General features: G+C 39.9%; 2 protein-coding genes across 3 annotated transcripts in view; both read right to left on the bottom strand.

Moving 5' to 3' along the window:
* trim62.1 (tripartite motif containing 62, tandem duplicate 1) overlaps positions 1-12563 on the bottom strand; it is a 35360-nt gene extending 22797 nt beyond the window's left edge. The window contains exons 1-2 of one of the 2 annotated variants that reach the window (XM_086292683.1): positions 12302-12563; positions 10590-11127 (exon numbers count right to left, since the gene is read on the bottom strand). In XM_086292683.1, the coding sequence (XP_086148809.1) occupies positions 10590-10997 (408 nt within the window). In that variant the 5' untranslated portion in view covers positions 10998-11127; positions 12302-12563. The other variant, XM_086292684.1, reaches the window with a different exon arrangement.
* Positions 12564-19645: 7082 nt separating this feature from the next.
* tnfrsf1b (tumor necrosis factor receptor superfamily, member 1B) lies at positions 19646-25869 on the bottom strand. Its single transcript, XM_086294244.1, has 9 exons — positions 25723-25869; positions 24244-24337; positions 22779-22904; positions 22502-22660; positions 21622-21715; positions 21289-21542; positions 21085-21171; positions 20879-20937; positions 19646-20512 (listed from the first exon to the last, which is right to left on the bottom strand). Exons 1-9 carry the CDS (start codon positions 25867-25869, stop codon positions 19964-19966), a joined length of 1569 nt encoding a protein of 522 aa, XP_086150370.1. The 3' UTR covers positions 19646-19963.
* Between the last annotated feature and the right edge of the window lie 2127 nt (positions 25870-27996).

Here is a 27996-nt window from a genome sequence, read left to right as displayed (position 1 = left end):
GGATTTGCCAAAATGTGGATGCAAGAAAACTGTCACTAATGAAGAAACATCAGTGGCTGTCCTAGCTTCATTCAGCAACAGCTCACAGCGTAGCACTCGCTGCATGTCATTGGAGAGTGGCATTAGTCGAACATCCTTTCGGCGGATATTAGCTACTCACAAATGGCACCCTTACAAACTCCAGCTACTGCAGCATCTCAACAAGGATGACCAAGATCGGCGCACAGAATTTGCAGAATGGGCAAAACAAAAATTGGAACAGGACCCGCAGTTCACACAGAAGATTTTGTTCAGTGATGAGGCAAACTTTTATGTGAATGGTGACGTTAACAAACAAAACCACCACTATTGGTCTGACACTAACCCACATTGGATGGATCCCTTCAAGACTGTTGGAACAACAAAAGTGATGGTTTGGTGTGGTATATGGGGAACAACGATAGTGGGTCCATTCTTCATCAATGGAAACCTCAAGGCCACTGGATATTTGAAATTGCTACATGATGATGTGTTTCAATCTTTATGCACTGAAGCTGGCACGTTCTCTGAGTTTTTCCAGCAAGATGGTGCACCACCACATTATGGGTGCCAGGTCCGAGCATTCCTAGATAAACAGTTTCCTGGAAAGTGGATTGGTCGTCGTGGGCCAGTTGAATGGCCCCCAAGGTCTCCCGATCTGACCCCCTTAGACTTTTATCTTTGGGGTCATCTGAAGGCAATTGTCTATGGGGTGAAGATACGAGATGTGCAGCACCTGAAACTACGGATACGGGATGCCTGTGCTGGCATTTCTCCTGCAGTGTTGCTATCAGTGTGTGAAGAGTGGGAGAAGAGGGTTGCATTGACAATCCAACATAATGGGTAGAACATTGAACACATTTTTATAAGTGGTCAGAAACTTGTAAATAACTCATGAAAGAATAAAGTTACGTTGAAACCAAGCACACCATTGTTTTTCTTGTGACATTACCAATAAGTTTTGATGTGTCACATGGCCCTCTTCCTATTGAAAAAACAAAAGTCGTATCCAAGATGGCCGACTTCTAAATGGCCACCATGGTCACCACCCATCTTGAGGAGTTTGCCCCCTCACATATACTAATGTGCCACAAGCAGGAATTTAATATCACCAGCCATTCCCATTTTATTACGGCATATCCATATAAATGGCCCACCCTGTAGATCAATCGGTTACTTCAACCCATGACTTCCTACACTACTAAAGGCAACACAAAAGGTGCCATCCCTCTGTTTTTGGTTGCACAATAAGTTCTTAATGACACAAGTTGGAAATCATATTTACAGTAAATGTGAGGGTAATAGGAAACCAATATAAATGCTGACTGTGTCATTATTCTGTTGCGGTTACATTTCATAATGATAATTAAAGCAAGACATTTGTTTTTGAATATTTGTCTCACAACTAAAACTTACACTAATGTTTAGCAACGAACTGTTGCTTCAGTTAACAACATTAACTAATCCCACAGTTAGCACGAGACTGGTCATGTGAAAGCTTTCCCAGCACTTGCCTTGCTGTCAGTCATGCCCTGCCCCTATGCACCTGGTCTGTAGTGAGAACCAAGGGTTTTTAGGTAAACACCAACACAGCTCGACTCTCTCGTTTAGACAAAGGAGGCATTTAAAAGGTGAACATCTACAAGTTCCTTCTCTCTTCTTCCCAGCAACTGGTAAGCTCAAGGGAGGAGTCTGAGTGCCTGAGAGCTGAAAATGAGGACTCCTATCAGCAGCAAGTCAAATTAAATCATCGGCAGCAAATCACGAACACGGGGAATTACAAGAGATTACTGCCCCCGTCCAGCCCTACCCAGACCCCAGAGAACAATGGCCTGTAATCTGTCTTAATTCCCAAGCTAATCAACTCAGGGCTCAGAGTCTCATGGCAGCAGTGACAGGGAACAGCAGTTCACATCCACCCAAATGCCAAACTGACAGACAAAACGAAATGCAGCAAAGCCACAGTATAACTCCTCAGATCGCTCACCACTCATGCATTTTTAACATCTACCAAAATCTGTAATTGTCTATGCCCAAAACCATTTTCTTCAATGTGTTTTAAAGCCTATTCCATTTCTAAGGGAGTTCATACAACACCCTCCACTGTCAGGGCTTTTATTTTTAATGTAATCTTCATTGCAGTGCTACTGGTGTGCAGGCTGCTCTCCCTGGTGATCTGCCTTGCGTTAAGGAGGCTGGGGGCTCAGCATTAAGCCTCACTTAAAGCTGCAAAACTTTAAGAACAGCGTTTCTCCTTTCATTCACCAAGATGACACATAAACCACATGTCTTTGGTCATCCTCCGTCTTACTCTCTGGCCTGTCAGGCCAGTTCCAGCACTCTCAAGCCCTCGTGATCTTCAGGTTTCACTAGCTGACAGGTAGACGTGCAACTACAGATGTCATGCATTCAGCTCCAATGAATCATCTGACTAGAGTTAACATGTGGGAGTTTGTGCATCTCTGATGAAACCCACTTCTACAGAACACATCTTCTCAGAAGAAGTGATTTGAGGCTATATAATTTACGATGTTGCTAAGCAAACATATGGACTCAGATGGCAGTTTTTCCCCAGCAGCTTTCTAAGTTTAGCACAGTTCTGCAACACAACACACCTTTACGAGAGTGATGTTTGTTACCATAGCATTACTGTGACTTTATAGTCATACTGAAGGCTATGCAACACTGATATCTGTTTTTTTATATACAGTATTAGTACCACCCTTTTGTCCCCACTGTCCTTTACGTTGCTTTAGTTCATTTAGGTTTGAGGGTATTCATTATGCACAGTTCTCTTAGAGAGGGTCTGTTGGGATGTCCACTGTGAGGAAGATTAGAAACTCTCTTGAATGCTTTCCACTTATGAATAATGTCTCACTGTAGAGTGATGCACTTGGCAACCTTTCCTGGACTGATGGGCATCAACAATTACTTATCTAAGATCACTGCTGATGTCTTTTTCACTTTTCCAAGGTGCTTTTTCCACCTTGACACTTTGTTAGGAAACAGCCGAATGCTTCAGACCAGCAAACTGCAAAAACTTCTGCTTTTATAGGGGGAGCCCACACTTGTAGCATCTGGTCGCTACTTACCTTTTTAATTCCTGTGGAAGCATGAAAGGTATACTTTGTTTTTCACAGGACGGTGAAAACTCTTTGACATGACAGCAACTGCAAAATTACATAGAAACTGAATACATGACATCAGGATAGTGGCATGTCAGTTACAAGATCATGAAGGCTGATGAGACAAACTGTCATAAACAAGCCTTTGTTTTTATGTATGCAAGTCTAGTTTTCTTAGATTAATTTTCCCCATGTTTTGAAATGAAACATCACCTGTTTTTCCTTTAACAGAAAGCACTGGCAGTCATGTTTGCAAATACCCTTAAAACCTAACCAAAAACATTTCATCTAATAGATATCTTTATGGTTCAGGGGCTTCCTAAGATGTCCTCAGCTTTCTGCGACGAGGCAGGGTGTACTTGGTAATATGAAGTCATTTGAAAGGTTGTAACTGTAACAACGGTTGTTTAGGAGACACCTGTTAAGCCTGATGCATTTTAAATCATGTTAGCCTAAAAACACGGTTCAGAACAGTCTTTAACAGCTACATATTGCAGCTAGGCAAACAGCTTTTACCTGTATGCGTCCTGCCCTCTACTGAAAGGAGAAATGACTAGTAAACATATGGCAAGTCACAAAATCAACTCTTTGCAGAAGGCATGCATAAACATTTTAAAAGAACAACAGATGCAGAGACATCTGACTCACTTGGCGCAGGCCAAAGTAATGATCTAAACAATACAAAATGTTTTGTGTGATGGAGGCTGCACCAGCTCGCTTTCTTCCAATCAATGCAGATGTTTATCCGCTAATCTACCAACAGCTTGGGCTGAAGTAAACATGCTGCCTGGCTCTGTTCTGCCTCAAGCATCATCAGTGCTATCAGTAATGAGGACAGGATGAGCTACCACCTCTCCCAGTTCCCTAACAGAACATGACTGTTCTCTCTTTCCCTGTGGCTCCATTTCTGCACGAATGAAGCCCCTCTGCCACAATACCACGACCAACCGCTAAGATGGACAAACTAATTTGTCTGGGGTGGATGTTTGAAAAACAGAAGGGTGGAGAGCTGGGAACTGGTTTTCTCAGAAGAACCAGCTATGAGGTACTCAATAAAGCCCATATTTTAGAAATGAGAAGATTACCGAGAAACACAACTAAGTAAATGAAAAAAAAAATTCACAGAGAGACAGAAGGAAAGATGGAGCTGCTGGAGGAAAAGAGAGCAGACTGAGGCAAGCCACAGGGGAGATGGCAGCCGTGGGTGCCCTTGAAATTGCCTGACTCATTACTGCAGCAGCACGGCCATGCATGGTGATGGCAGGCTCAGAGAGAGAGCTCTCGGCCAGGCACTGACAGTCAGAGAGTGAAAGACAGCCCTGTTTTTAAACCACCAGAGGAACACTTCAAAGGCTGGCGTGCTCATTCTCCATTTTCAAACGCCACCCTGCACTAGAGCGAGGCAGACGGGAAAATGCTAATGGGTTTCTGTGATTAACCCCCGTGTTTGTGTCCTGATAAGCATATAATGCCTTGCTATAAGAATGGTGTTAATAGATAGCAGCACACAGGTACATCTGGACACCCTGAGTGACAGGTCTGTGTGGGTGACTCAAGACTACAGTAATCATTTAATTCTTCTGCAGCGTGGGCTTCAGTCAAACTGAGATTAGCATTACTGCACAGCTGCCTGCTGTATACTCCTCACACATATACTGTACAGCATCTATAGTGTCTGGGAAAAACAAAACAAAACTTAAAGTTCCAAATGTATGGTTAAGCAGTGGTTGCAATCTATTTTCCTCTTTATCTGGTCCAATACAACTAGAATGTAGAGTGATAACGCATCCCTCGAGCAAGTAGACTGCAGGAAGAGTGTCAATCTCTGCGATGCTGTGGTTGCATACAACCCACTGACAATCTTCATCATCACAATTAAGGCAAAGTGGCTGCTGTGTCTTCCATTTTGTCCTCCACAGGAATTGACTTCCAACATTAAGGGCCACAGCAGTGTGGTAATAAGTATACAACTCTGTCCAACACCAATCTGGGTGCAGTAATCCAGCCAACCTCTTTTTAAAATCGCTCCAGCACTCCATTAGCATGACTGATGTATGACTGAATTATTTCACACAAAATAAAGCTCTTGCTCAACCTGGTTAAGGAATGAAGCTCTGTGGATAATGATATGCGGCCTTTTGGATAAACCCTTATTTGATGAATTAACCATAAAACCGACAGGGGGAAATTTTATATACATGCCATAATGAGTTGTCTGGAGTGTATTTAAATGTGGATATTTATGAGACCATCTACGGCTCTGTTTAATGTTTTAGATTACAAGACGTTTGGAAGAATGTTATATTAAGAGTGCTTTTTGCTCTTGTACATTTTAAATGGGTGTCCCAAATCATCCAATATGACTGCTGGAATAAAATCCTACCTAATCAGAAAGCATTAGTTCCCTGTCAAATCTCTGCTCCCTGAAGCAAATGGCAGAGCTGCAGACAAATCCTCCCAGATCCTACCTTAATGTCCTTTATGTTGAGGGAAAAAAAAAAGTGTACGAGCAAGCACTTATGTGCTGAGTAAATGCCTGCCAGATGTGTACACATCACCATGCAAAAGTCAGGTGTCATATGTGTTTGTGCATTACAGATTTGGCCACAGCAGCATTTACCAGTTAAAGGATGCAAATCAGCAGGAGGCAAAGCTCTCAACGTGGCATCAAGACTCAGGGCCTGAGGTCAGCAGAGTGACATGCCAGGCTAAGGAGATTACATTCTGCTACAGACTAACGAAAGGCTGCTCTTGTGAGTAGACACTGACCAACCAAAAACATCAGAGTTAAAGCAGTAGTGGCATGACATAACAGAAGGGTGTTCCATCTAAACCTAGCTTGAGAATAAGAAACAAAAAGGTATCTCATGTGGAAATGTGTTGAGAAGAGCCTAAATAAAAATATAAGCCATGACTGACTTGACTTTACATAGTAAAATGAGCTATTTAAGGGTCAACTGCTCAGAAATTAGGCATTAGTTATTCTGCAAGTTTCTCCAAAATGAAAAGCTTTTTCCAAAGAAGGTCTTCTGGCAGACACACAAGAGTTAAAAAAAAATGTTTGTGCTGAATGTCTTTGTATTTCGTCGTGAAGGTCTATTCTATGATCTGGTCTCAGTCTGGGTATGCTTCCTTCAAATGTAAAAAACTTGATTTCTTCCATCCTTAGAATGCCGATTGTGTAACACACAAATCATCAGCCTTCTGCTTTCTGGAAAGCTGTGATAAAGATGAAAAAAATATATATATTACTGAGGAAAAAGAGGCGGCATCTACTTGCGGGGTGATGAAGATGTTGACTTAACCTAAATTCAACCACTGCTGGGAAACTGGACAGTAATGCTGAACTATTACGACTGACAGTAAGTTTGACTTTCATTTTCCCCCAAGAACAAAATCATAACCAAACTAGGGAAACTCTCCTTGCACTCTCTCCAGAAGATTTCTGTAAGAATTCAAAACTACTTCGGCAAAGACCTTGCTAGCCTCTCCAACATTTCAACATAATGAGGCAAAGCTTTGGCACTCGGCCTACCAAATCCTTTCCCCATATCTAAACAGTTCCCCACTCTACAAAAACTCTAACATTTATTTTAAATACACCATCATACTGGCAGGGCATGTGCCCCTTTGGTCATGACTGTCAAAACACTGGATGTGATCTCTGCTGCATTTTAACACATCCTCGCCATGTTGTTTTGGCATTTAGTGAAACACTGCTGAGCCTCACGCTAAAAGTGACGTTTAAGCCTGCAGGCATAGCTCTCGCATTTGTTTCTGTTTGACACTCAGCTCCTATCTGCTCACTGCAAAACAAATAAATAACATGGAAAATGTGCAAGTTGTTCGTCTGATATAGATGAGGCATGATGTAACGAGCTCTACAAATACGAGTTTGCCAAGATCATCATGGGACATGCTTGTGTCTGATGGGGCCACTGTGTGCGCACACTCTGTTTCAGTATTGTGGATCTGGGAAGCCTCCAAGTCTCCTGCCAGAATACAAAATGCCAGATCGCCACCATGAAAAGAACTCCAAGCAGAGGGACAAGCCGGTGTCCAAGAAAAGAGAAACATCTTGTGTTGGGCCTAATTACTTCTGCTCCAAGATTACACAGTTTTGACCTTTCTCAAGCTTACAGCACACAGCCTGATTGGAAACTGATGAGGACAGCATTAATACACACAGCACTGTTAATTATATTTAATGCAGAACAAGGGAGGGGAAATGTAGCTATTTACTATGCACAAACTGCCTAATTATGTTTCCTTGTAACCCTCAAACACCTAGATCATACAAATTGGTTTTAATCCAATTAAGTATTTTTTTCCCCAATTAAAGAAGTCTCCACAGATTTTACAAGCCAAAGTCTGTTTAAAGCTCTTGGGGAATAAGTGAAAAAGTTCCATGAAGACATTTGGAGAAGTAGCTGCACAAAGTCAAGTGATGACACTTGAGTCAGAGTCTGTTATTGTTGAAATCTGGAAATGTGAAGACAGAAAGAAGTGAACTTACCTGACAAGACTTCCTCATCTCTGCTGCTACAAGTACAACATATCCAACTGAACTGATGGTCAAGTGCAGTGCCAAATTATTGTAAATGGACAAATGAGTTGGGGTGTGTTATCTGAAAATCCGCTACTGTGGATTATGTACAACAGTAGATACAGAATGGTTGACATTTTAAGAATTATAAGAAGTGAAATGGGAAAGCATAAAGCCAATCACATCGTTTTATCCATCCATGGCAAAAGCTGAGGTTTATGAAGGCTTCAAGTGTGGTGGAAAACATATCTCCTGATGTAAGAATGTGAATGATAAACCAAGAAAATGGTAAATGCACAATGTGAAAGTGGAGAGCAATTCTTTAAGTGCACTAATGTTGATGAAACCATAAATTTGTAAATTGTAAACCATAAAACGCCACTCTCCCCATTCTTTATTCCCTTTATTCGTAAGGGGTTGTCTGACTGGTGGGATTTTCTCTGTATTATTGCATCATCTTTTACAGTACAAAATACCTAAAATGTAATATGTTTAATTAGCGTGGCAAAATTACCAAATGTACTTAGTTTTTGTTTTAAATCAGATTTGACTTCTGAATTTGCATGTTTTGGTGATCAATGCAATATAGATTATGCCCTGGTTTTACTTTCACTGAAAATAACTGCCTTACCTATATGGCTGCCAAGTGGCAAGACTGGCTACTAGAAAGACTTTGACCCAATGCAGCTTGGAGGTGTGGAGACATGCCTATGAGCCCTCTGCAACTGGGAGGCAAGTGGTTGCTGGCTAAGTGAAACTGATCACAAGAAAATATGTGGTGCTGGTTGGGACAAACTTGTTTCCCTAGAATCCAGTGGTTGAAGTAGCAGCAGAGATGTGAATCACCACTTCCACTGAAAACTTTCAAAAGGAAGTCATCAAACATGTGATGCAGATGCAGAATTGGGCATTTATTTGCTAGTTAAACTGACAGTCTCGATGTTCAGTCAACTATATGCATAGTTAGTAATATAATCACAGCTAAATCTGTGGACAGAGTTGTGGGCAGGCAGACTGGAAACTAATAACATAAGGAAGTTTTGAATATTCAAGGTGGAAGTCAAAAATAAAAGACACATGGTGTTATTTGGGATTTCTTATTTCACTTGCAGTCTGCATATAACCCTTCTCACTCATTAACAGTACCACACCACAAAAGGAGAGTGTCTGAGGTCATGAATAGTCAAAGGCTGAGACCATCTCGCTGATAGACTTTCCCTGATGGGATTAATAGTTTTTCTGCTCCTGACTGAAATTCCAATTCTAAAAAGAAGAACAGTAAGCCCCAGCATAAAAAAATAAAGTATACAACAAAAGCGGCATCACGAAGTTAGAGCCAGACACTGAAACCGAAAACTCAGACTTCATTAGTGATATATCCAAAAGAGACTTGAGGTTTTGGTTTGAGATGCACTGAAAGACAGTGAAACCTCAAAACCCCCACCGAGTAACTATAAATCTCTTTTATCAGAAACATCACTGTGCTCACTATCAAGAAAACAAAGTGTTTTATGTTACATACAGCAGACATGAACATCTACACTGGCAACAGCAGGCATGAAAACGGAAAGGAACTCCATAACATTAGACTGGAATGTGTTGCTCTGTATACTGGAGCAGAGAAGGAAAAGGATTAGGAGCTTTGTTTCACAGTTATTGGATTTTGGCTCCGTGGGAATGGAAATACCCAAATGGTGAAGGGAACGCAAACACTGAACTATTCTCGTTAATGTGGAAAACATGACTCAGGGTAAACGCAAATGACACATTAAACACACGCTTTATTGAGAAGTTCATTTCTTCACAGTTACAGTCAATTAGTTCCTAATATTCTAGATTTAAATGAATCACTGAGGAAGGTTTTTTTTCCCCCTCTCCTGTTTTCAAGCATCTGTTAGTTGCCGATGTCAAGATCTCTAAAATCAAATTTCCCCTTTAAATTGTAAATTATTTGGGGCTAAGCTGAAAGCAAAGAGATGACAAGAGATAGGGAGAAAGAGAAATGATGTTGATGTGCAACAAGGGCCCCCTGCCAGATCTGAAATGTGGATGTATACGTCTAACTAATCTAAATGCTTTTTTCCTGGAATATTTCCAGGACTTTAATTAGTAATGTGAAAAGAAAAAAAAAGCCATGCGTTTCTGCGTAGAGAAGCACTTTACCTAAGCAGGAAAGGTCCCCAACTGATTCGAGATCACCCTGGCGATATGAAGTTTGTTTGTTTCTTTTAAAGGAGAAACTGCCAAACCAGAGGCATAACAATGAAGAAGCAGACAAAGACACTGACAACACAAAACTAAACTTAATTAAATAAAAAGGTGTTACATAACTAACACCTACTTGTATTAAAAAAAACAAAAACAAACAAAAAAAAAAACAGGAAGTCCAAAAAAGTAAAGAAGTTTAAAAAAAAAAAAATCTAAATGAATCAGATTTGTCTTATTCTCTTAACTTCCTTGAACACACCTAAAGAGTGACTGCTTCTTTCAATTTCTTTGTGATTCATTCCAGGCAGCAGGAGCTGCATTCCTAACCATCATTTCAGTTCAGTTTGAACCAAGAAATGAAACTATTAACCTCTGATCATAACGGGACTTACAAACTGGAATCTCATTATGATTTCAGGTCAGTGGACTTGTGGGCATCAGGGAGAAGCAAATTAGATGTGCCTCATTCATCAGCACCTGCTGTACCTGAAACACTCAAAAGCAAAAAGCACCAAATCCCCAAACTGCTTCAGTGCAGCTTCTCTGGGCAGGAGTGGACTTAATGCTGAACTGTCTGGGCAGCTCCCACGGGTGAAAGAGTCTGAACGTGGAGCAGAGTGCTGATGGGTTTTAAGAAAATGTCAGCCTCGCTCTTGCTAATGAGCTGTCAGAGTGTGTGCGCTATGACTGACCTGTATTTCCTCGTAAGCCTCGTCGATAGTGGTTACTTGGTGCTGCTCATGTAGCGCCGGCTCGTCGCAGAAGAAACACACGAGGCTTTTGTCGGTGAGGCAGAAGAGCTTGACCTTCTCGTGGTCCTTGCAGGGGTAGGAGCTCCTCTGTGCGTTAAGGATGGCGTCCAGTGGGAAGGCTGAATAGCGCTCCACAATGTTGGACAGCTTGAGACTTGGCGAAAGTAGTGGATCGGCGAAGGTCCTCCGGCACTCGGGACAGTCCCGCGCTCCGTGAGGCTCCTGTCTGCTCCAGTGCTCGGTGATGCACTTTCTGCAGAAGTAGTGCTCGCAGCCGAAGCTGACGGGGTCCTGGTAGATGCTGAGGCAGATGGAACACAGAAGCTCGTCCTTCAGAGAGCAAGCCATTTGCAAAAACTGACACTGAAAGGCATCTAAGAGGGCAACGTCGTGGAGCAGAGTATACTTGGTTCAGTTTGTAAGGACGTGGTTCACTGCCATGTGGGAGTTGACTTCAGGAATCCTGAAATTATCGTCTCTGTTGGGGTGTAAAAACAATAAACAAAAAGACAATAAGGCACCTCAAACCTTTAATCAGCCAAACCCTAAATAAGTTATGTGAAGACATTCTTTTGGTTACACATTAACAAAATCAACTTCAACAACAACCCTTTAATATTTAATCTACAACACAAGAGCTTCTAGTAAGCTGTACTAGCTCTGTACAAACTGATTACACAGTCTAAATATGGGTTTTTAGATTAGACCTGTAATTAGTATTTAAAAAATGACAAAGAAATCACACTTTCCAGTTTCTCAGATTGGATATTTGCTCGTGATTTTGGTATTTTATTGCAGTGTACCAAGTATCCTTTTATCCAGCAGCATTTAGCACATCAATTAATTTGAAATCAACCGCACATTCATGGATAGTGAATACAATTATCCTGACTTTATTTTAAAGCACTTCAAAATCTCATGCCCTAATGAAGGCGGTGGACATAACTTTAAACAAATCCCTTTAATAATTTGGCAGTAGCGTGTACCACCTTTTTTAAAGCAGTCCCTTTTGTTCTCATAATATAATGCCTGCTCTTTGCTTTCACTTTGTGAGCTTCCTCTTTACCTGGGGAAACACCTGACGTACATTAGCGTTTCTACTAAACTAGTTCTGTACTTTGCTGCACCCATTTCCTCGCTCTTTGAAATGGATTTGCTCATTTCTAATGGATTTGCCTGTTGGTTTGGTTGACTGCAGCAGTCCACCAAACCAACAGACAAACACCTGCAGCAGTCAGTATTATCTCCGTTGCCTGTCCACCTCCTTCCCCGGTGTTAAGAAGCTGCCTTTTAAATACCCTCCCGTAAAGGGCTTCAAGATCCCGTGCTGCTCTTTTATTTAATTCGCACCATCTATCACAAACTATCGGACCAACATATGAGCTGTTGCTTAGGATAAATACACATTATATAACATATTTCATCCACCTTGCTCGCTGGCAGGGACTGTAAACATAAGCGACCAGGTCCACGACACCGCCAACCACAGCGGGAGGAGATAGGGGACACAAAAGAGGCATAACACTGATTTAATTAGCCGTATAATTAGAAAAGTGTATGTAGGAATCTATACGGGAGGTTGAGGCTTCCCAAAAAATGCCCATTATTAATAGAAGAAACGAATTAAAACAGCAAAAAGAGCCTAAACTCACCAGCCTTCGCTCAACGACATCAGCGGCTCCAACGCAAGTGTCTTTCAGGAAGGGAGCAACACACAGCGGCAACGGATGCAACCAACTGTACCGAAAAATTAGGGGGGCCGGGGACTCGACCACACACAATGTTCGGAAGAAAGATACTTGTCATCTATGACTAACATTTGGAAGATAACGAGAGTAATTTATATGTAGCGTGGTAATTTAAATGATTATCAAGTTGAGTACGAGACAAGGAATAAAACTGTGTAAAGTTTTATCCCCCTCTCCTAATGAATTGACTCGTACTGCCTTTCTTTTCGTTCACAAGCTGCTGCTGCTGCTCAGCTAATTACAAGAAAGAAATATACAGAAATCAACCGTTAGCAACTTTTTTTTGTAGAGCAAATTGCCTGACTTTAAAAAAAAAGTTCAGCAGCTGCCATGAAAAGTAACTGCCACTTCTAACTGAAAACAATTTTATTAGTCAGAGAGATGTTGTAGTGTCCAACTTCGACCAGCAGGTGTCAGAAGCGTCCGCAAAAAAACTACCCTAATCTTCAGGTTTAGGTATCGTGACAGAGGATAAGCGTTTGTTTTATCAAAAGTAAACGGTTTCTTCAAGAGCTAGAGAAGAACCGCGGGTTTGGCATATTAAAGCAAAATGCAACAGTTTCGTTTATTAATACTATAAAGAAGAGTGGTTCTGCTGAGACACTGATTAGAGTAAGCATATCCTTCCAAACTGGGACTAAAGTTAATAATGCTGAGAGGTTTGTGTAACACAAGCGAACTATACTTCTTAAAGTTTAAGGATAAATGTGCTGTATGTCATTTCAGTCCCAACTTATTCTAATCATAAATGTCTTTTTTGATGTCTTTGTAAACTTGTGCACTTCATTTTCTATTGTGATGCAATTCAGAGCAGCTCTTTCCTTTCTTGGCTCTGTTTGTTTTATTTTATTTATTTTATTTTATTTTTTTTGTTGTTGGCATGTTCACTTTTGTAAGCTAGAGCCAAACAAAATCTTGAAAGGGACCTACATGTAAAAGTGGGTCACTTGGTCGCTGATGTATCATGAATATGTATAATATGTGTAATAGTGTGTCCAATCATGTTTTCATGTATTACTGGAGAAAAAAGGGACTTAATTGCAATTAAACAGCAAAAATTAACATTTTGTTACACATAAAAAAAAGATATGAACAAAAATGTGTATTTTAATGGAGAGAAAAAAGTTAGGACACCCTACCCCCTAATAACTAGTGTTGCCCCCTTTGGCTGATATAACTTCAGTGAGACACTTTTTGTAGCCTTTTACCAGTCTCTGACATCGATTAGAAGAAAGTTTGCCCCACTCCACAATGCAGAATTCTTTCAGCTGGGGGTTTCTTGCATGTACAGCCCGTTTCAAGTCACCACACAGCATTTCAATGGGATTAAGATCAGGGCTTTGACTTGGCCATTCCAGGACTCTCCACTTCTTAGTTTTTAGCCAGTCCTTGGTGGATTTGCTGGTATGCTTTGGGTCATTGTCATGTTGCTGTCTCCAGTTCCGCTTCAGCTTTAATTGTTTGTTTGTTTTTTGTTTTACAGATGATTTCACATATTCTTCAAGCACCCTCTGATACACAGTCGAATTCATGATGGATTCTATGATGGTGAGCTGACCAGGTCCTGCTGCAGCAAAGCATCCCCAAACTATGATACTGCCACATCCATGCTTCACAGTTGGTATGAGGTTCTTTTCTTGGAAGGCTGTATTTGGTTCATGCCAAACATGTCTACTGTTCTGGTGTCCAAATAATTCAATTTTAGACTCATCAGTCCAAAGAACATTATTCCAGAAGTCATTGTCTTTGTCTATGTTCACTCTGGCAAACTTCAGTCTGGCCTTAATGTTTCTCTTAGAGAGTGAAGTTTTCATCCTTGAACACCTCCCATAAAAGTCAAACTTGTGTAGTCTCGTTCTGATAGTAGAGTCACGCACTTTCACATCGACAGTAGCCAGAGCCAGCTGTAGTTCCCTGCTACTCTACACCAACCCCACTACACGAAGATGCCACACCAATAAAACCACTGTAGAGGAAGTAAACAACAGTGATTATCTTATTAGAACGCAGTGTTCTTCAGAGAAACATTGGTTCCTGGCATTCGTGTGGATGTTTCTTTGACACATAACACGTGCCCAAACATTGTTGCGAACCAAGCAAACAATGAACTGTGACACCCCCCCCCCCCCAAAAAAAAAAAAAAAACAATGCTCAGGAAGGGCTTAAAGGAAGAGCTTTTGATTTAGCCTCCAAATTTCCCAGATTCCAAGGACTGCATCCACATGATACGTGAGGTCTTGAGGAACCAGAGGTGTGAAGGGTCAGAGGTGATTTAGCCGCAGGTAGGGGACTTACACAATGTTAGGAAGGTGGTTTTAATGCTGTGGCTTGGTGGTGTATTTCACATGAAAATATGCTGCTTCTTTTACTCCACTACCCAAAAGTATAAAACCTTTAAAACTAGCTAGGGTACTCTTTCCATTTTTGAAAATAGAAATACTATTATAGTTTTAAATAGTTTCAGAGGCGAGTGAAATGAGCTCAAAGAAAAAGTCAAGCTTTGGTTTTTTGCGCAGTTTTGTCAAATCAGCAAAATCTTCTGTCTTTCACATTTGTTTAAAATGTTAAAGAATAAAACAAGAAATGGAAGACTTCTGACCGAGAACATGAGGTACCAGGCAGAGAAAGCGCAGCAGCAGATTGGACTGAATAATTGTGAGCAACATCAAGCAGAGCAGGTGTGAAACAGCAGCAGGGATCACTTCTAGGATAAATGAGACTTACCAAATGCAAGTCTGTTTACAGAACATTTAAAGTAGAATCAAGGAATTTGGATAAAAAGGGTGTGTGATGTTTAAAACTCAGAAATTATGGCTATGATTTTCAAACAGACATGTACTGTTGTTTGTTTTTGTAAATATTTGGATGCAAACTTAAATCAGCCAAATACATAAATAAAAATACACCTTTTATTTACATTGTAACTGCATACCCCTCTGAAATCCTTTGCTATAACCTGATATACACCCCCTAGAAATGTAACTACACGTCGACTCTCACCGACATCTTGGTTAGGTACACCTCTTCAACTCCTGATTAGCCGATTACATGGCTTGATCTCAGTGCATTTGGTCGTTATGGTCAAGATGACTTGCAGAAGTTCAAGCCAGACATCCAGAGGTGTGGACTCGAGTCACATGACTTGGACTCGAGTCAGACTCGAGTCATTAATTTTATGACTTTAGACTTGACTTGAAAAAATGTTCTAAGACTTGTGACTTGACTTGGACTTTTACACCAATGACTTGGGACTTGAATTGGACTTGAACCGGTTTACTTGAAAAGACTTGATATTTTACCCCAAATATAAAATTTAACATGCATATTATATGGAGATTGAAAATGTGACGTCATTCACGGGTAGAACCGCAAAGGATTCTGGGAACTCGTGGCAAGCGGTACTAGCGCACGCAGGCTTTCAATTAAAGTCACACAGTGATAAAAAGAAACACAAAAATGTCAAGAAGCTGTTGTATTATTAACTGCAATAGCCGGTCGCATGACAGCCACGGGAAGCCGACGGGTAAAGAGATCGGTTGTTATCGGATTACGTCGTTGAAGAGAAATTGTTCAGCCATGTTTCCGAAGTAACAAAGAGGCGACTGGATTGCAGCCATTCAAAGATCAAATATAACGTCCCAGAACCCTCCAGCTCACAGGTTAGTCTGCTCCAAGCATTTACACAAAGGTCAGTCTGCTGTTGTAGTTAATGCGTCATTTTTCTTAACATAATTGGTGATATAGGTTACAAGCAAGTCTGGCGCTGAACAGAAATTGTCGCGCTATGCTCCTTTATTTATTGTGCATAAATAGTAAATTATCCTGACACAATATTGCGTTTCGCTTCTGTTATTATGGTACACTGACAAAAACACATACTTTTATTCACAGGATAAAACAGGTTTTTTGTATCACTAATTGTCCAGTACGATTACAGCATACAATATTATTGTCACTGCTACATTTCTGTGATGCTACCAGAAATTCTTTCCACTACTAATTAATTACCGTTGAGCTCAAAGGTTATATTAATAAACGGTTAACGAATGTGTATTTATGAAGACGATTTGTGAGACTGGTAAACTTATGATACGTACGATGGTCTTTCGTTCTACACGGTGCATTTCAAGGTCCTGCACCCATCCGTCGGTAAACTGTACCTGGGCTTGTTGCAGTGACCGGAAGTTACTAAACTTCATGAGTGTATGCACTCACTCCAAGAACCGTATAATTATAAATATGCATATAAATATGCTAAGATGAGATAGCTGACTTCTAGTGATGGGATTTCCGGCTCTTTTTAGAGAGCCGGCTCTTTCGGTTCGGCTCACTAAAAAGAGCCGGCTCTTTCGGCTCCGAACCGGCTCTTCAGGTTGTTTTGTTGCTTTAATTAATTTATTATTAACAATAATATAAAATTATGCACAAAAGGAATTACTAACGTAAAAACAAGTGGTTTTATTTATATATGTTTATATATAAATATATGCGGTGGCCCCTAGAGACAAAACACGTACAAACTCCAAAACACATTTCTAGCATGAACTGAACTTCCAAAGCAGAGCTACTAGATCACTTAAATTACACAATTGAAAGCATGTGTGTATTGTTTGTGTATTTATACACAGGCACTCATATATATATTCAAATAATTTAAAAAAAAGTTCATTTACCTGTTATTACCACACACCAAATCCGGTCGTTGGTACTTGCTGGCTTGTGTAGCCACAAGATAACAAAGGCTCAACACTGCGCCCAGCATCCTGGAGCACTTCTGTTGTCTTTTGTACGTGTTTTGAGTTTTTATGTGCTTCTGAGTTTTTATATGCTTCTGAGTTTTTACGTGCTTCGGAGTTTGTACGTGTTTTTACGTGTTTTTGGAGTTTTTACGTGTTTTGGAGTTTGTACGTGTTTTTACGTGTTTTGGAGTTTGTACATGCTTCAGAGTTCGTACGTGATTTGAAGTTTGTATGTGCTTTGTCTCTAGGGGCCACCGTAAATATACTTTTATTTATTCACTCCACATAAAATGTAATAAATAAATCATATAATACAAAAATCAACTATTCACATTTCAAGTTTTAACTATTTAAATTTTCAGCTTTTTCCTTTCACAAATTTAAAGTGAAAAGAACACAAAACACTGCAAACCACAACACAATTAAATATAAATTATAATATGAAAACTAAAAGAACATGCATATTCTCTGTCATATGGACCTGCATGAATAAACTTTCTCAATCCTTTATCATCTGCAACCGAAAATAGTTGTGGATGATTACTATACCTTTCTAATGTTGTTGTCCCTGCCTCTCTTTCTCTCTCTCTGGCTCTGTTCCTGTGCTACTGAGTGTAACTACCGCCCCTCCCCCCTCTGCCCAGCGTAAAGCACAAGGCTCGCGTGCAGAGTGAAGCGGAAAAAAAGTGCGAGAGAGAGGCTGAGAGAAAGAAAAAAAAAAACAAAAAAACCCACGTGACGGCTCGCGTCGTTCACGTCAAAGACCCGGCTCTAAGAGCCATTTCGTTCGCGAACGACCCATCACTACTGACTTCATCTAACTAGCAAATGTTTTCCAGGCTACGTTGGTGATACAGTTTTTTTTAATGTGTATGATATTTTTGTCATGCGATTTTAAAGCTGGTCCTACAACCGCATCCAAGAATAACATGCAGCGTATCTCAGAACTGTCGGTGAAAATTATTCTTGGAGCTAAGTTTAATTGAGCTGCATTTTAAAGAGGTGCAATTTCACAATTTGTGTATATTTTCTAAGTTCACTATTTTGTATGTGTTGAGAAAAACACAGATTTTAAAATTACATGGTCTAATATTTACATTTAGCATAACTGCAACATTATTTTTTCGTTTGTTTTTTTTAAAGACTCGAAAGGACTTGAAATTCAAAGTTTCAGGCTTGTGACTTGACTCGGAATTTTACACCAGTGACTTGAGACTCGACTCTGACTTGCCTGACATTACTTGAGACTTGACTTGAGACTTGAGGATAAAGACTTGAGACTTACTTGAGACTTGCAAAACAATGACTTGGTCCCACCTCTGCAGACATCACAAGGAGAAGAAAGGTGATTTACGTGACTATTAATGTGGCATATTTGTTAGTGCCAGATGAGCTGGTCTGATTATGTTAGAAACTTTTGATGTACTGGGAATTTCCCACAGAACCATCTCTTGAGTTTACCGAGAATCATCTGAAAAACAAGACACCCAGCCAACAGCAGTTCTCTCGGTGAAAATATCTTGTTGATGCAAGAGGTGACTGGCCATATTGTTTTGAGCAGCTAGGAAGGCAAAAATAAGTCAACCACTTGTTACAACCAAGGTTGTAACCAGAAGAGCATCTTTGAATGTACAGCACGCCAGTCTTTGAAGCAGATGGGTTACAGTAGCAGAAAACCACAGTCTGTACCACTCTTGTCAACTAAAAACAGGAAACTGAGGCTGAGATGTGTATGTACTAAGCAAAATTAGACAAGAAAAGATTGGAAAGATGTTGCCTGCTCTGATTCTCAATTTCTGCTACGGCATCCTGATGGTTCGGTTATGATGGCTTCTTCCAGCAGGATAATGCACAAACTTCAAATCATCAAGATCATCAGATCTGAATCCAACAGAGCACCTTTGGATGTGGTAAAACAGGAGATTTGCATCATGGACTCAAACATGACAAATCTGCAGCAACTGTCACACAGTTGCTTCAGTGGACCCAAACATGGACTAAATCTCTGAGGAATGTTTTAAGAGAATTAAGACGGCTATGACAAAAGAGATTTAACATGGTACTAGCAAGGTGTACCTAATAAAGCGTCTGATGAGCGTATGTGACCGACGTCGATCTTCAGCCCCCCCGTTGTAGAAATATTTTGCAAATGAGGAAATTAAATTCACAGAATATCCCACAGAGCACATGCAGCATACAGAAGCGTGAATGAGCGGATATCTGTGCCCTCTGTCACATGGAGGAAACCACAGCTATTTCAACTAGTTGACTTCATGGCCCAATATTGTCAAGCAGTTTCTGCAAACTGCAAGGAACCCAGCCTAGTTTCTGAAAGACTGTGACTGAACTCTTTAGGGCAGCCACTGCTGCATGACCAGAGTGTTTTCTTGAATATGTATTTTTTTAAAAATATATATAATTTAAAGTGTAGCTGTGCCATTTTGCTTTAAAATAATTTGCTTAATCTTTGACATTTTGTCATCTAGTGCAGTTGACCTACATTTTTTTAAAGTGTGGTTTTGGTATCCAAACACATTTTTGAGGTTACCTTACATGTAATACACAATATAGTGATGTGTGGTATCTTAACAAAAGAAAATGATTCTTTCAGCAAAACTGTACACACAAGATATGCATTTTACAACAAACATTGGATATAGATGTAATATATTATGATGACTGTAGACTACACCTCTCTCCATATTTACATTTTTATTTCCAGCACGGCTTATATATATTTATATATACATATATATACAAATATAAACAATAAGTAACAGTTTCTGCCTTCAAAGTGGAAATAGTTGTGTACCTTAACATCAGTCTTTCATGCATATGAGTCTTGCTTTGTGTGCTCAGTGCAGTAATTGGAACTCTCCGGCACTGACATTAGTGACTGTTTGCCATCTTCTTGCTGTGGGGTGCTAAAGGACTCCTCTTCCTCTCCATAGGGGAGCTTACAGTCAGGTTTTATCAAGTCCGCAGGTATGAAAGCTGGTGTCCCACAGGACCCGTTTCCTATGTGCAAAGTGATGTTAACGTTGACGTGTGGGCTGGTAGTCATGGGCGTGATGATCTGAGGGCTGCTGGGCTGAGAGGACGTCTGTGTTTGGATACTGGGCTGTGGTGCAGCAGAGTCTTTGTTGGAGTGTAAAGTCTTGGGCTCGGACAGAACAGACAATGGATTGTCAAGCGCAAAAGTGGAATGTAAAGGGCTGATGGATTCCTGGCTGCTGCAACCATCAGTTCTAGTTAAAGTTTCGGTATTGGTTGTGCATTGACTGTGATCACTGCTGGCTTCCCCTTTTTCTAGCAGGCACTCATTTTCTTGTGATGCAACTTTAAATAAAGTCAGCTGAGTTTTCCCACTGTATTTCTGCAGGGAGGAAGAAAAAGAGAAGTTCATTTCCAGCGGATTTTAAAAAAAAATCACAAACACTGAGCTATTCTGCCATAAAGACAAATTTTATGGTGCCTACCAAGCCCAATTTTTATTGATGCTTTTATTGGAAGTCGCACTGTGGTTACAGTTAGCAGTGGTGTTGTACTGGACTGGATTATATCAATAAACGTGCAAATGGGAATGTTTCATGATTTAATTGTTGTAAAACTGAACGCAATCAACTTTAAAAGGGGGAGAATAAATGGCAGTGATCTTGTACTGAATTGCAGACCACAGAGGATGTGTACTTTACTAAATGTAGGGTGTATTCAGTATGAAAGATAGAAAGCCGAGACTTACTTCGTCAGCAGTCTCACAGTTTCCGTTTGCATCCACCTTAGGAGATAAACTTGCAGTGTCTAAGAAAAAAGAACAATGGTTGTAAGTAAGAGAGGGAAAGTGTAATAAAAACTGTTCCTTGTAAAGAAGTTAAAAACTAACTGGTCCTTATCATTCTCTAATGTAACTCAGAAATAAACATAATGCCTATAAAAGCATATATTTACCTTTCTTGCAGATTTTTTGACAATAACATAGCAGAAAAAGGATGATGGTGATGACAAGTAATCCAGTGACAGAAGCAATTAATCCAACTAAGAGAGGTAAGCAGAGATACATCTCAAAAGAAGCAAAACAAGAGCACTTTTGAAATACTTTTCATACACAGCTGTTTTCTTATGAGTAGTCTGAAAGTTAGTCAGTTATAGTACCATAACTGCTGTCAGGCGGTGGGGTCAGTAGGCTTGTTATTAAATAGGTGGAGGGTTCTTCTGAAACTGAGGCAGACTGTGTGGTGCTTCTTAGCAGAGATGTCGAGCCTGAGCTTGGTGCAACTGTGGTCGTGCTTGTGCTGGGAGTTGTACCGACACTCTTCTTGTGATTGTCAGTTGTTGTCAATGTGTACGGTTCACACACATTGTCTGATTCAGTATTGCCTTCTCTAAGAACAGCCCTCCCATTGCAGCTGAAGAGAACAAAGAGAAGGGTCAGCAATTTGAGTCTGGAACACCTTTGTGGAAATACCATAGCTCTCCTTCACTCACTCTGTGTGGGGCTGGCAGGGGTCAGTGGAGGAGGTCTTGTCAGAGAACGTGCCTTCGGGACATATTTTACACTTCACATCTGAATTTGGTGTGCCTGGCAACAACAGAAAAACATTTAATTTAATGACGTGTTTCACTCTATGACTTGTATTGTATGGAACATGTTACAAAACAACATTAATAAAAGCACTGGCATATTGAGACTTCATGGGAAATATCAGAGAGACTGAATAGAAATCTGTAGAAAAAAACGCTGTAGCTGCGAAGAGTGCATCTGACCCACTGTCCCGAAAAAAGCAGTCACATGAGCACAGTATACCGACAGCTATATTGCACTAAGGATAAAGGTCAATATACTAATAATGTCATAACATGGTATTTGTTGAGTGATTTGGTGGGATGAGCCAGAATAATTGATCATGTTGATGACTCTTGATTGATCTATAAATGAATCTGTAACAGCATATAACTTTGTCAATGAGTGGAGTATATCTACGAGGAGGCTGAGGGCCGACACCAGTACTTTTTCTATTCCAGTAACCACTAAAGTTAAAGCTATACTTAGAAAAGGGCCTGTTCTTGTTAAATCAAAACATCAACCCAGATAAGTGTGGACTGTGGGAGGAAATTAAAGCACCCAGAGGAAACTCGCACAGGCAATCAGGAGGTCTTGCTTGAGGCAAAAGTGCTAACCACTGCACCAGCATGTACCCCTCTCCTTTTATTTTTGTTATATTTTTATTAGTAGTAATTACAGAAGACCCTCACAGAAAGAAGTTGGCTCATCTGACAAATGGTACATCCTTAAATTTCAAAATATTGTTTTAAGATGTACCATAAAAACATAGTGACAAGAGAGATATAAAAAAAAAAGTTTTACCTTTTACAGACACTCCCAAGCCAGGTTTGCATTGTTTGTATTTTTTGCAGTCTGAGCAGTATGGATTGTCATATCCCAAGCGGCAGAACCTCCCAGGTCTGCAAATACACTTGGACGGTGTTGTAGAGGAGCAGTTCTGTGCATACTGTAAACCTTTTTCTAGTTGAAGACAGAAAAGTATTCTTTGCTCACATCCATTGCTTGTTGGTATTAAACAAAACAATAACTGGACAAATATGAGTGTAATAACATGGAGATGTACAGTTCATCCACTGACCTTCTTTGCATTTTTGACAGCTATTACAGTTTGGATAGAAGTTAAAGTTCTCTCGATACTGATCCGGAGGACATGGTGTACACACAGTATCGGTAGTTTCAGTGCAACGTGTGTCCCCTCGATAGCCTGTAATTATATCATTTTAGTTACTTAACTTACATTTATATTTAATTTATAAGTTTTATATGCATTTTATTACTGCACATAGGTACCGTAACTCTACAAAAGCCCCAAAAAGGCCAAAAGCATAAGTTTAATGTTATTTGTCATAGTTGTTAATTGTTCAGCCTAATAAAATCTGGTCATACTTTGATAACGTAACAGTGACACATACAATGCATTATAATACAATACTTTATACTCTGTCCCTGAGTGCATTAAGTTATTGCAACTATAGCATTTAATACACACATTTAACCGATAAAAGGCAGTCCAATAAAATGTCTGCTGCACTCATTCAGTGGTAAAGTGGGAAGTAAAACAATTAACTTCATACTGAGTGGGAGAGATGAGATTAGTGAGCATGGGAGATCAAGTTATCTCATGAGCAGGGGTGGAGCGAGGGCAAAACGGCTGAAATGCTTCAAAGTAAAACTGATTTCCAGCTCAGTGTGGCCCAAATCACTGTTGTCACAGCAGGAGGTTCACAAAGCCAAAAACACACACAAGCCACTGCTTAACAAAAGAGGAAATAAACAGAGGGAAATCCTTGTGTGAATGCACCTTTTGTTAGTGCAGTCATTACGAAACCCAGCCTACCTGCAGTATTAACCAGCATTTTTGTTCGGAGTCAGGAAGTACACAATTACCAAGCTGGTAGTTTTTGTTGCAGAAAGAACAAAAAAGCCCCTGTTCTCTATTCCTCAAATCCCATAAAGTCCACCAGTGAGTAATACCTTAGTATTTAATATATCTGTATCATTCAAAAGAGTGTTCATTGTTACTACTTGTTGACAGGTACTACCTGTTTATGTTACAGTATACACATTGTATTTTAACTATGAAATTCTACATAGTAATAGCTTGATTTTTCATGTCTATTTCAGTTTGTAATAGATGTGGAACTGTAGACTTTTATGAGGCTTTGTGTGTGCACCTTTCCAAATGAAGTTGGGCGGTCTGTGTTTGTTAAGCTGTGTTATGTGTAAGGTATTAAAATTCTGCTTTAAATCTTTAAGTAATTAACAGTATTGTGCGTTTGCTTTCCTTCGTCTCTGAGGATGAAAGAGCAGCTTATAAATACATATAATTAGTCACAGTAGGTGAAAATTTCCTTCTTTCACACCTTCACACCCAAGTTTTACTAACACGTTTCATGACATGCGTTAGTGCTCATCGTGTAGTGATGCAACTTTCAGAATAGCTTATGCCTGACCATTGTTTATCTGGTCTAACTGTTGTGGTGGAAAGTTTTGTAAAAAAAAAAAAAATGCAGTCTTTGTTATGTTTACAGGACAACTCTTACCAGGGCGACACTTTGTACAGCACAGGCCATTGTGATTGTACTCTGTGTCATTTCGACACTGTCCATTTTCACTCTTGTAGGGTGTAGAGCAGACCTATGGGAAACAGACAAATACTTGAGCGCATCTCATTTTCTGCTCCTTAGATGTAGACAGCGAAGAATGCTGTAACCCTCCAACCCAGAGCCAGTAATTCAGGTAAATTTAGTAATTCTGAAATTACAAATTTATGTGGAAAGTGTATGACGTTTTTGCTATAAATGTTCTCAGAAGTAGACAATAAGCGTAAACATTAGCAAACTCAGTTAAGATAGTAATTTCAAAATCAAAGATTTAGTCACTGTCTGATATAGGAAACAGACAGGTTGAGATATAACCTGCTGTACTTTTGAGTATGTTAAATAGGACCTTAAAGTAGAACCAGACTACCCACACCTTCGCCCACTTTTTCCTTTCTGGTAATGGTGCTGGCCCCAGTGCAGACATGGTCAAACAAGCAAACTCTTGTTCAGAATTCATAGGAAGTGACTCTTTTTTCTGCAGTATTTCTGGGCGTTTGGGCAGTGCACGCATACCAATGCCTTAACTCACATGCCATCTCTGCCTGTGCTTCTGTCTCACACACCAAAAGATAGTAAAGACTGAAGTACATTGTAGCTGCTTGCACACCTGTCCTATGCACACACAAAAAAAACATGAAACTCCCTCACCGCAGTGGCCTCCAATGACAAGCAAAATGAACGATTATGCTGACTGCAGCACCGTGTTTCTCGTATTACAGGAAACAGAGGCGGCGACCTGGAAGCGCTGGGTTCCTAAGCAGTAAATTCTTGTGTAGTGTGACCACCGGTACTACTGCGAGTCATGACAAAGGTGATTTATGAAGCACTTTGTTCTTATTTCCTGACAGTTAATCAGTGATAATAGTCTGTGTTTTCCTCCAGCTCTCGGCTTCATGCCTAAAACAACTAATGATTTACAGAAAAGCACAGTGATACAGGGAGATAACAGAAAGAGCTGCTCCTTCATTTCTGCAATGAGATATTCAGTCTGAAACTCCATTAGAGAGCAAGTAACCGAAACCAAACATTCATACAGGTTCACCACAGCACAACCTATTCATTAAAATTCCACGGTAAAACTTACTGTAATATGATCACATTGATACAGACTATTAAGAAATGCTTTAAAAGAAATGAAAAACTCTCCGTTTGTTGGTTTCAGGACAGGTGATCAGATTAAACAATATACAGAAACACATTAGAAAGGTTAAATTACATGACAGAAGTTAGACATCTACATTAAATCTTTAATGTTAATGACGGTCTTTCAGTGATTTCAGAGAACTGCGTCTTCAGTTCCTTTTCCATTTAAACTGTCCCTCTGGTCATTAGCTGAATCCCACTGCACTGGTATTCATCCAGTCTGCGATGAACAGTACAATCAAGTGTGACAGACTTAAAGACAGTGACAAAGCCTACCTTGATAGTTTGGGCACACAGCAGAAACAGCAGTAAAAGCGTGTCCTTCATTGCTTCTTTAAAGTAAACCACAGAGGAGACGAGTCGGCAGCCAGCGTGCGCACTGTACTTTTCATTTCTAGGCGGGTCAACACTCACTGTGCTCATGTGTAAGCAGGAGTAGTTTCCTTGAACTGAGTTAAGTAGTTGGAGGAAGTAAACCAGTAACACGTATTCACATATCTGTAAAAACCTAATACGAAGTGGTACAGTTCATGTTTAAAAAGCGATGTTGGACTCCCACATGTTTACATATGATATCCGTTATAAATGTGCAGTATAAGATTGCTATGATCTCAGCGTTTGTTTACCTGGGGTAATTCAGTGTCTGCTAAAAGAGTAAGATTTACTCCAGCTGCTGGCTGTGCCGTGAGGAAACAATGGTGTTTATGGATAATATTTCTTTCATGTTAAAGTAAAATTTAGACTTCTACAAAGAAATGTCTGCCTATGGACAGAACACCAGTATGAATAGGTAATAATTAATTTAGTACATATGAAAAGGGGTCGTTAGGTCAGTAACATGATGTGCCAAAAAGTTTGTCACATAAAAAAATTAAGAAATAGACCTTTGAACAACAACTTGGAAGTCATTTTTAACCCACATCTTTTCGCATTATGTCGATTTGCTAAGTGGTCTTTACTAGTTTCAACAAGAAGGTAGGGCTTTATTATCAGTATCTAAACATCTGAGTGAAAAGACATTGGATCTGGCATTCTCAGCTACTAAGTTCTATTTAGTCACGTAAACAAAGAGTTTTATTCAGCTAAAATGCATGTGACATTAGTGTTTAGCTATAAGCATTAAATTTGCTGATGTGCTTTGAGATGAGGATTGTGTGTCTGTTGCCCTTCAACGCTCGAACGTAGATCAGCATAAATGCACCAGAATTACTTCCCACTTATCGTGGTTACATCTGCCTAATTATGCTGCTTTAAATTCAAACTCAGCAATCAAGTTCTGCTGCTGAGGGCTGTACTGCAAAATAGCATTTGGGACTTAGCAGGGTTACTTAAGGTTCAGCCCTGAGTTTTTAGTGTCACAAAGATTGTTGGAAGATAATGAAAAACATCGTCTTGGAGTTGTAAGATTCAAAATAAGGACATTGTCCTAAAACCTAAGTTTTGATACTCATGTGTAAGCAGGAGCAGTTTCCTTGAACTGAGTTAAGAAGTTGAAGGAAGAAAACCAGTAACACACATTCACATATCTGTGAAACCTAAGTTTTGATACTTGTCACCCTATATACATTTGTAAGCCTGCTTACAAGTTTGAATTGTGCTTTTGTATTTCTTCAGTCCATTTAACACGACCAGGGTTAGGGCTGAAAGAGCAAGCCGAATCTTGTCTTACCTGCCATAAGACTAGCATAATTTAAGCAACAACACACTAGATACAATATGTAATTATAGTCAGATTCACCTGTGCCTTAATGAAGGCGTAGTGATTCTGGTAAACGTTAGGTTTTGTTGGCAGCTTTCCTTTCCAGTTGTAAATGGACTTTATCTGTAAGCATTTGTCTAGTCTAAATCACAACTGCATTGCTTTTAGCCTGTATTATGCCAACAGCATACTTCTCCATGTGGTCGGTAGACTAGATTGGGAGATCTTGGATCAGCTTATGGAGCTGAAAACTACTTTAATTTGATCATTTAATAGGATTTTTGATGTTCGGGGAAAAACTGACAGGTAATAAAAAGTTAAGCGCTGTGTCAACAATTCATTCAAAAAATAGAAGTGCTAAAAAAAATATGTATTGAAGTCACCTTTAAAACAGGAAGTGAATGCCCTAGATTTCTTTATACACAGCAACCTAGATGCACAGCCGTCTATAGAGCACAGCTTGCAAATTATATGGGTCAAATGCAATGGCTATTGTACTACCTAATCTACTCAAAGGATTGATGTGGATAGATATGTGTGTCTAGACTTATAGTTTTGTCACACGAATAAAGATTTTTAAGTTCCTTTTTAATGATCTAAAAAAAGAAACCAGAAACACAGGTTCAACTCTGTGGCTGCTAGCTGACATTGCTCAAGAGTCTTTGGGTGAGACGTTCCCAGCTTGATCTCTCTGTGGAGACATGGGAATAGTGAAAGGCAGAGAGGTTTGTTTTATCATACTTTACACCTCAACTGTTTTATTCTTGTTAAGACATGTTTTCTGCTATGACACTGAATGCGTTTGTGCTTTGCCCAGTCTGATGCCCCTGTGCCGCAGTGTTTGTTCCTGT

Source organism: Aulonocara sp. 'chitande type north' Nkhata Bay, linkage group LG5 (genome assembly GCF_057382095.1).
Source record: "Aulonocara sp. 'chitande type north' Nkhata Bay isolate Kocher_YH1m ecotype deep benthic linkage group LG5, A_spYH_male_GT1.1, whole genome shotgun sequence".
Lineage (NCBI taxonomy): Eukaryota > Metazoa > Chordata > Actinopteri > Cichliformes > Cichlidae > Aulonocara > Aulonocara sp. 'chitande type north' Nkhata Bay.
Note: the sequence above shows the minus strand (reverse complement) of the source record. Positions and strands in the feature narration are given on the sequence as shown.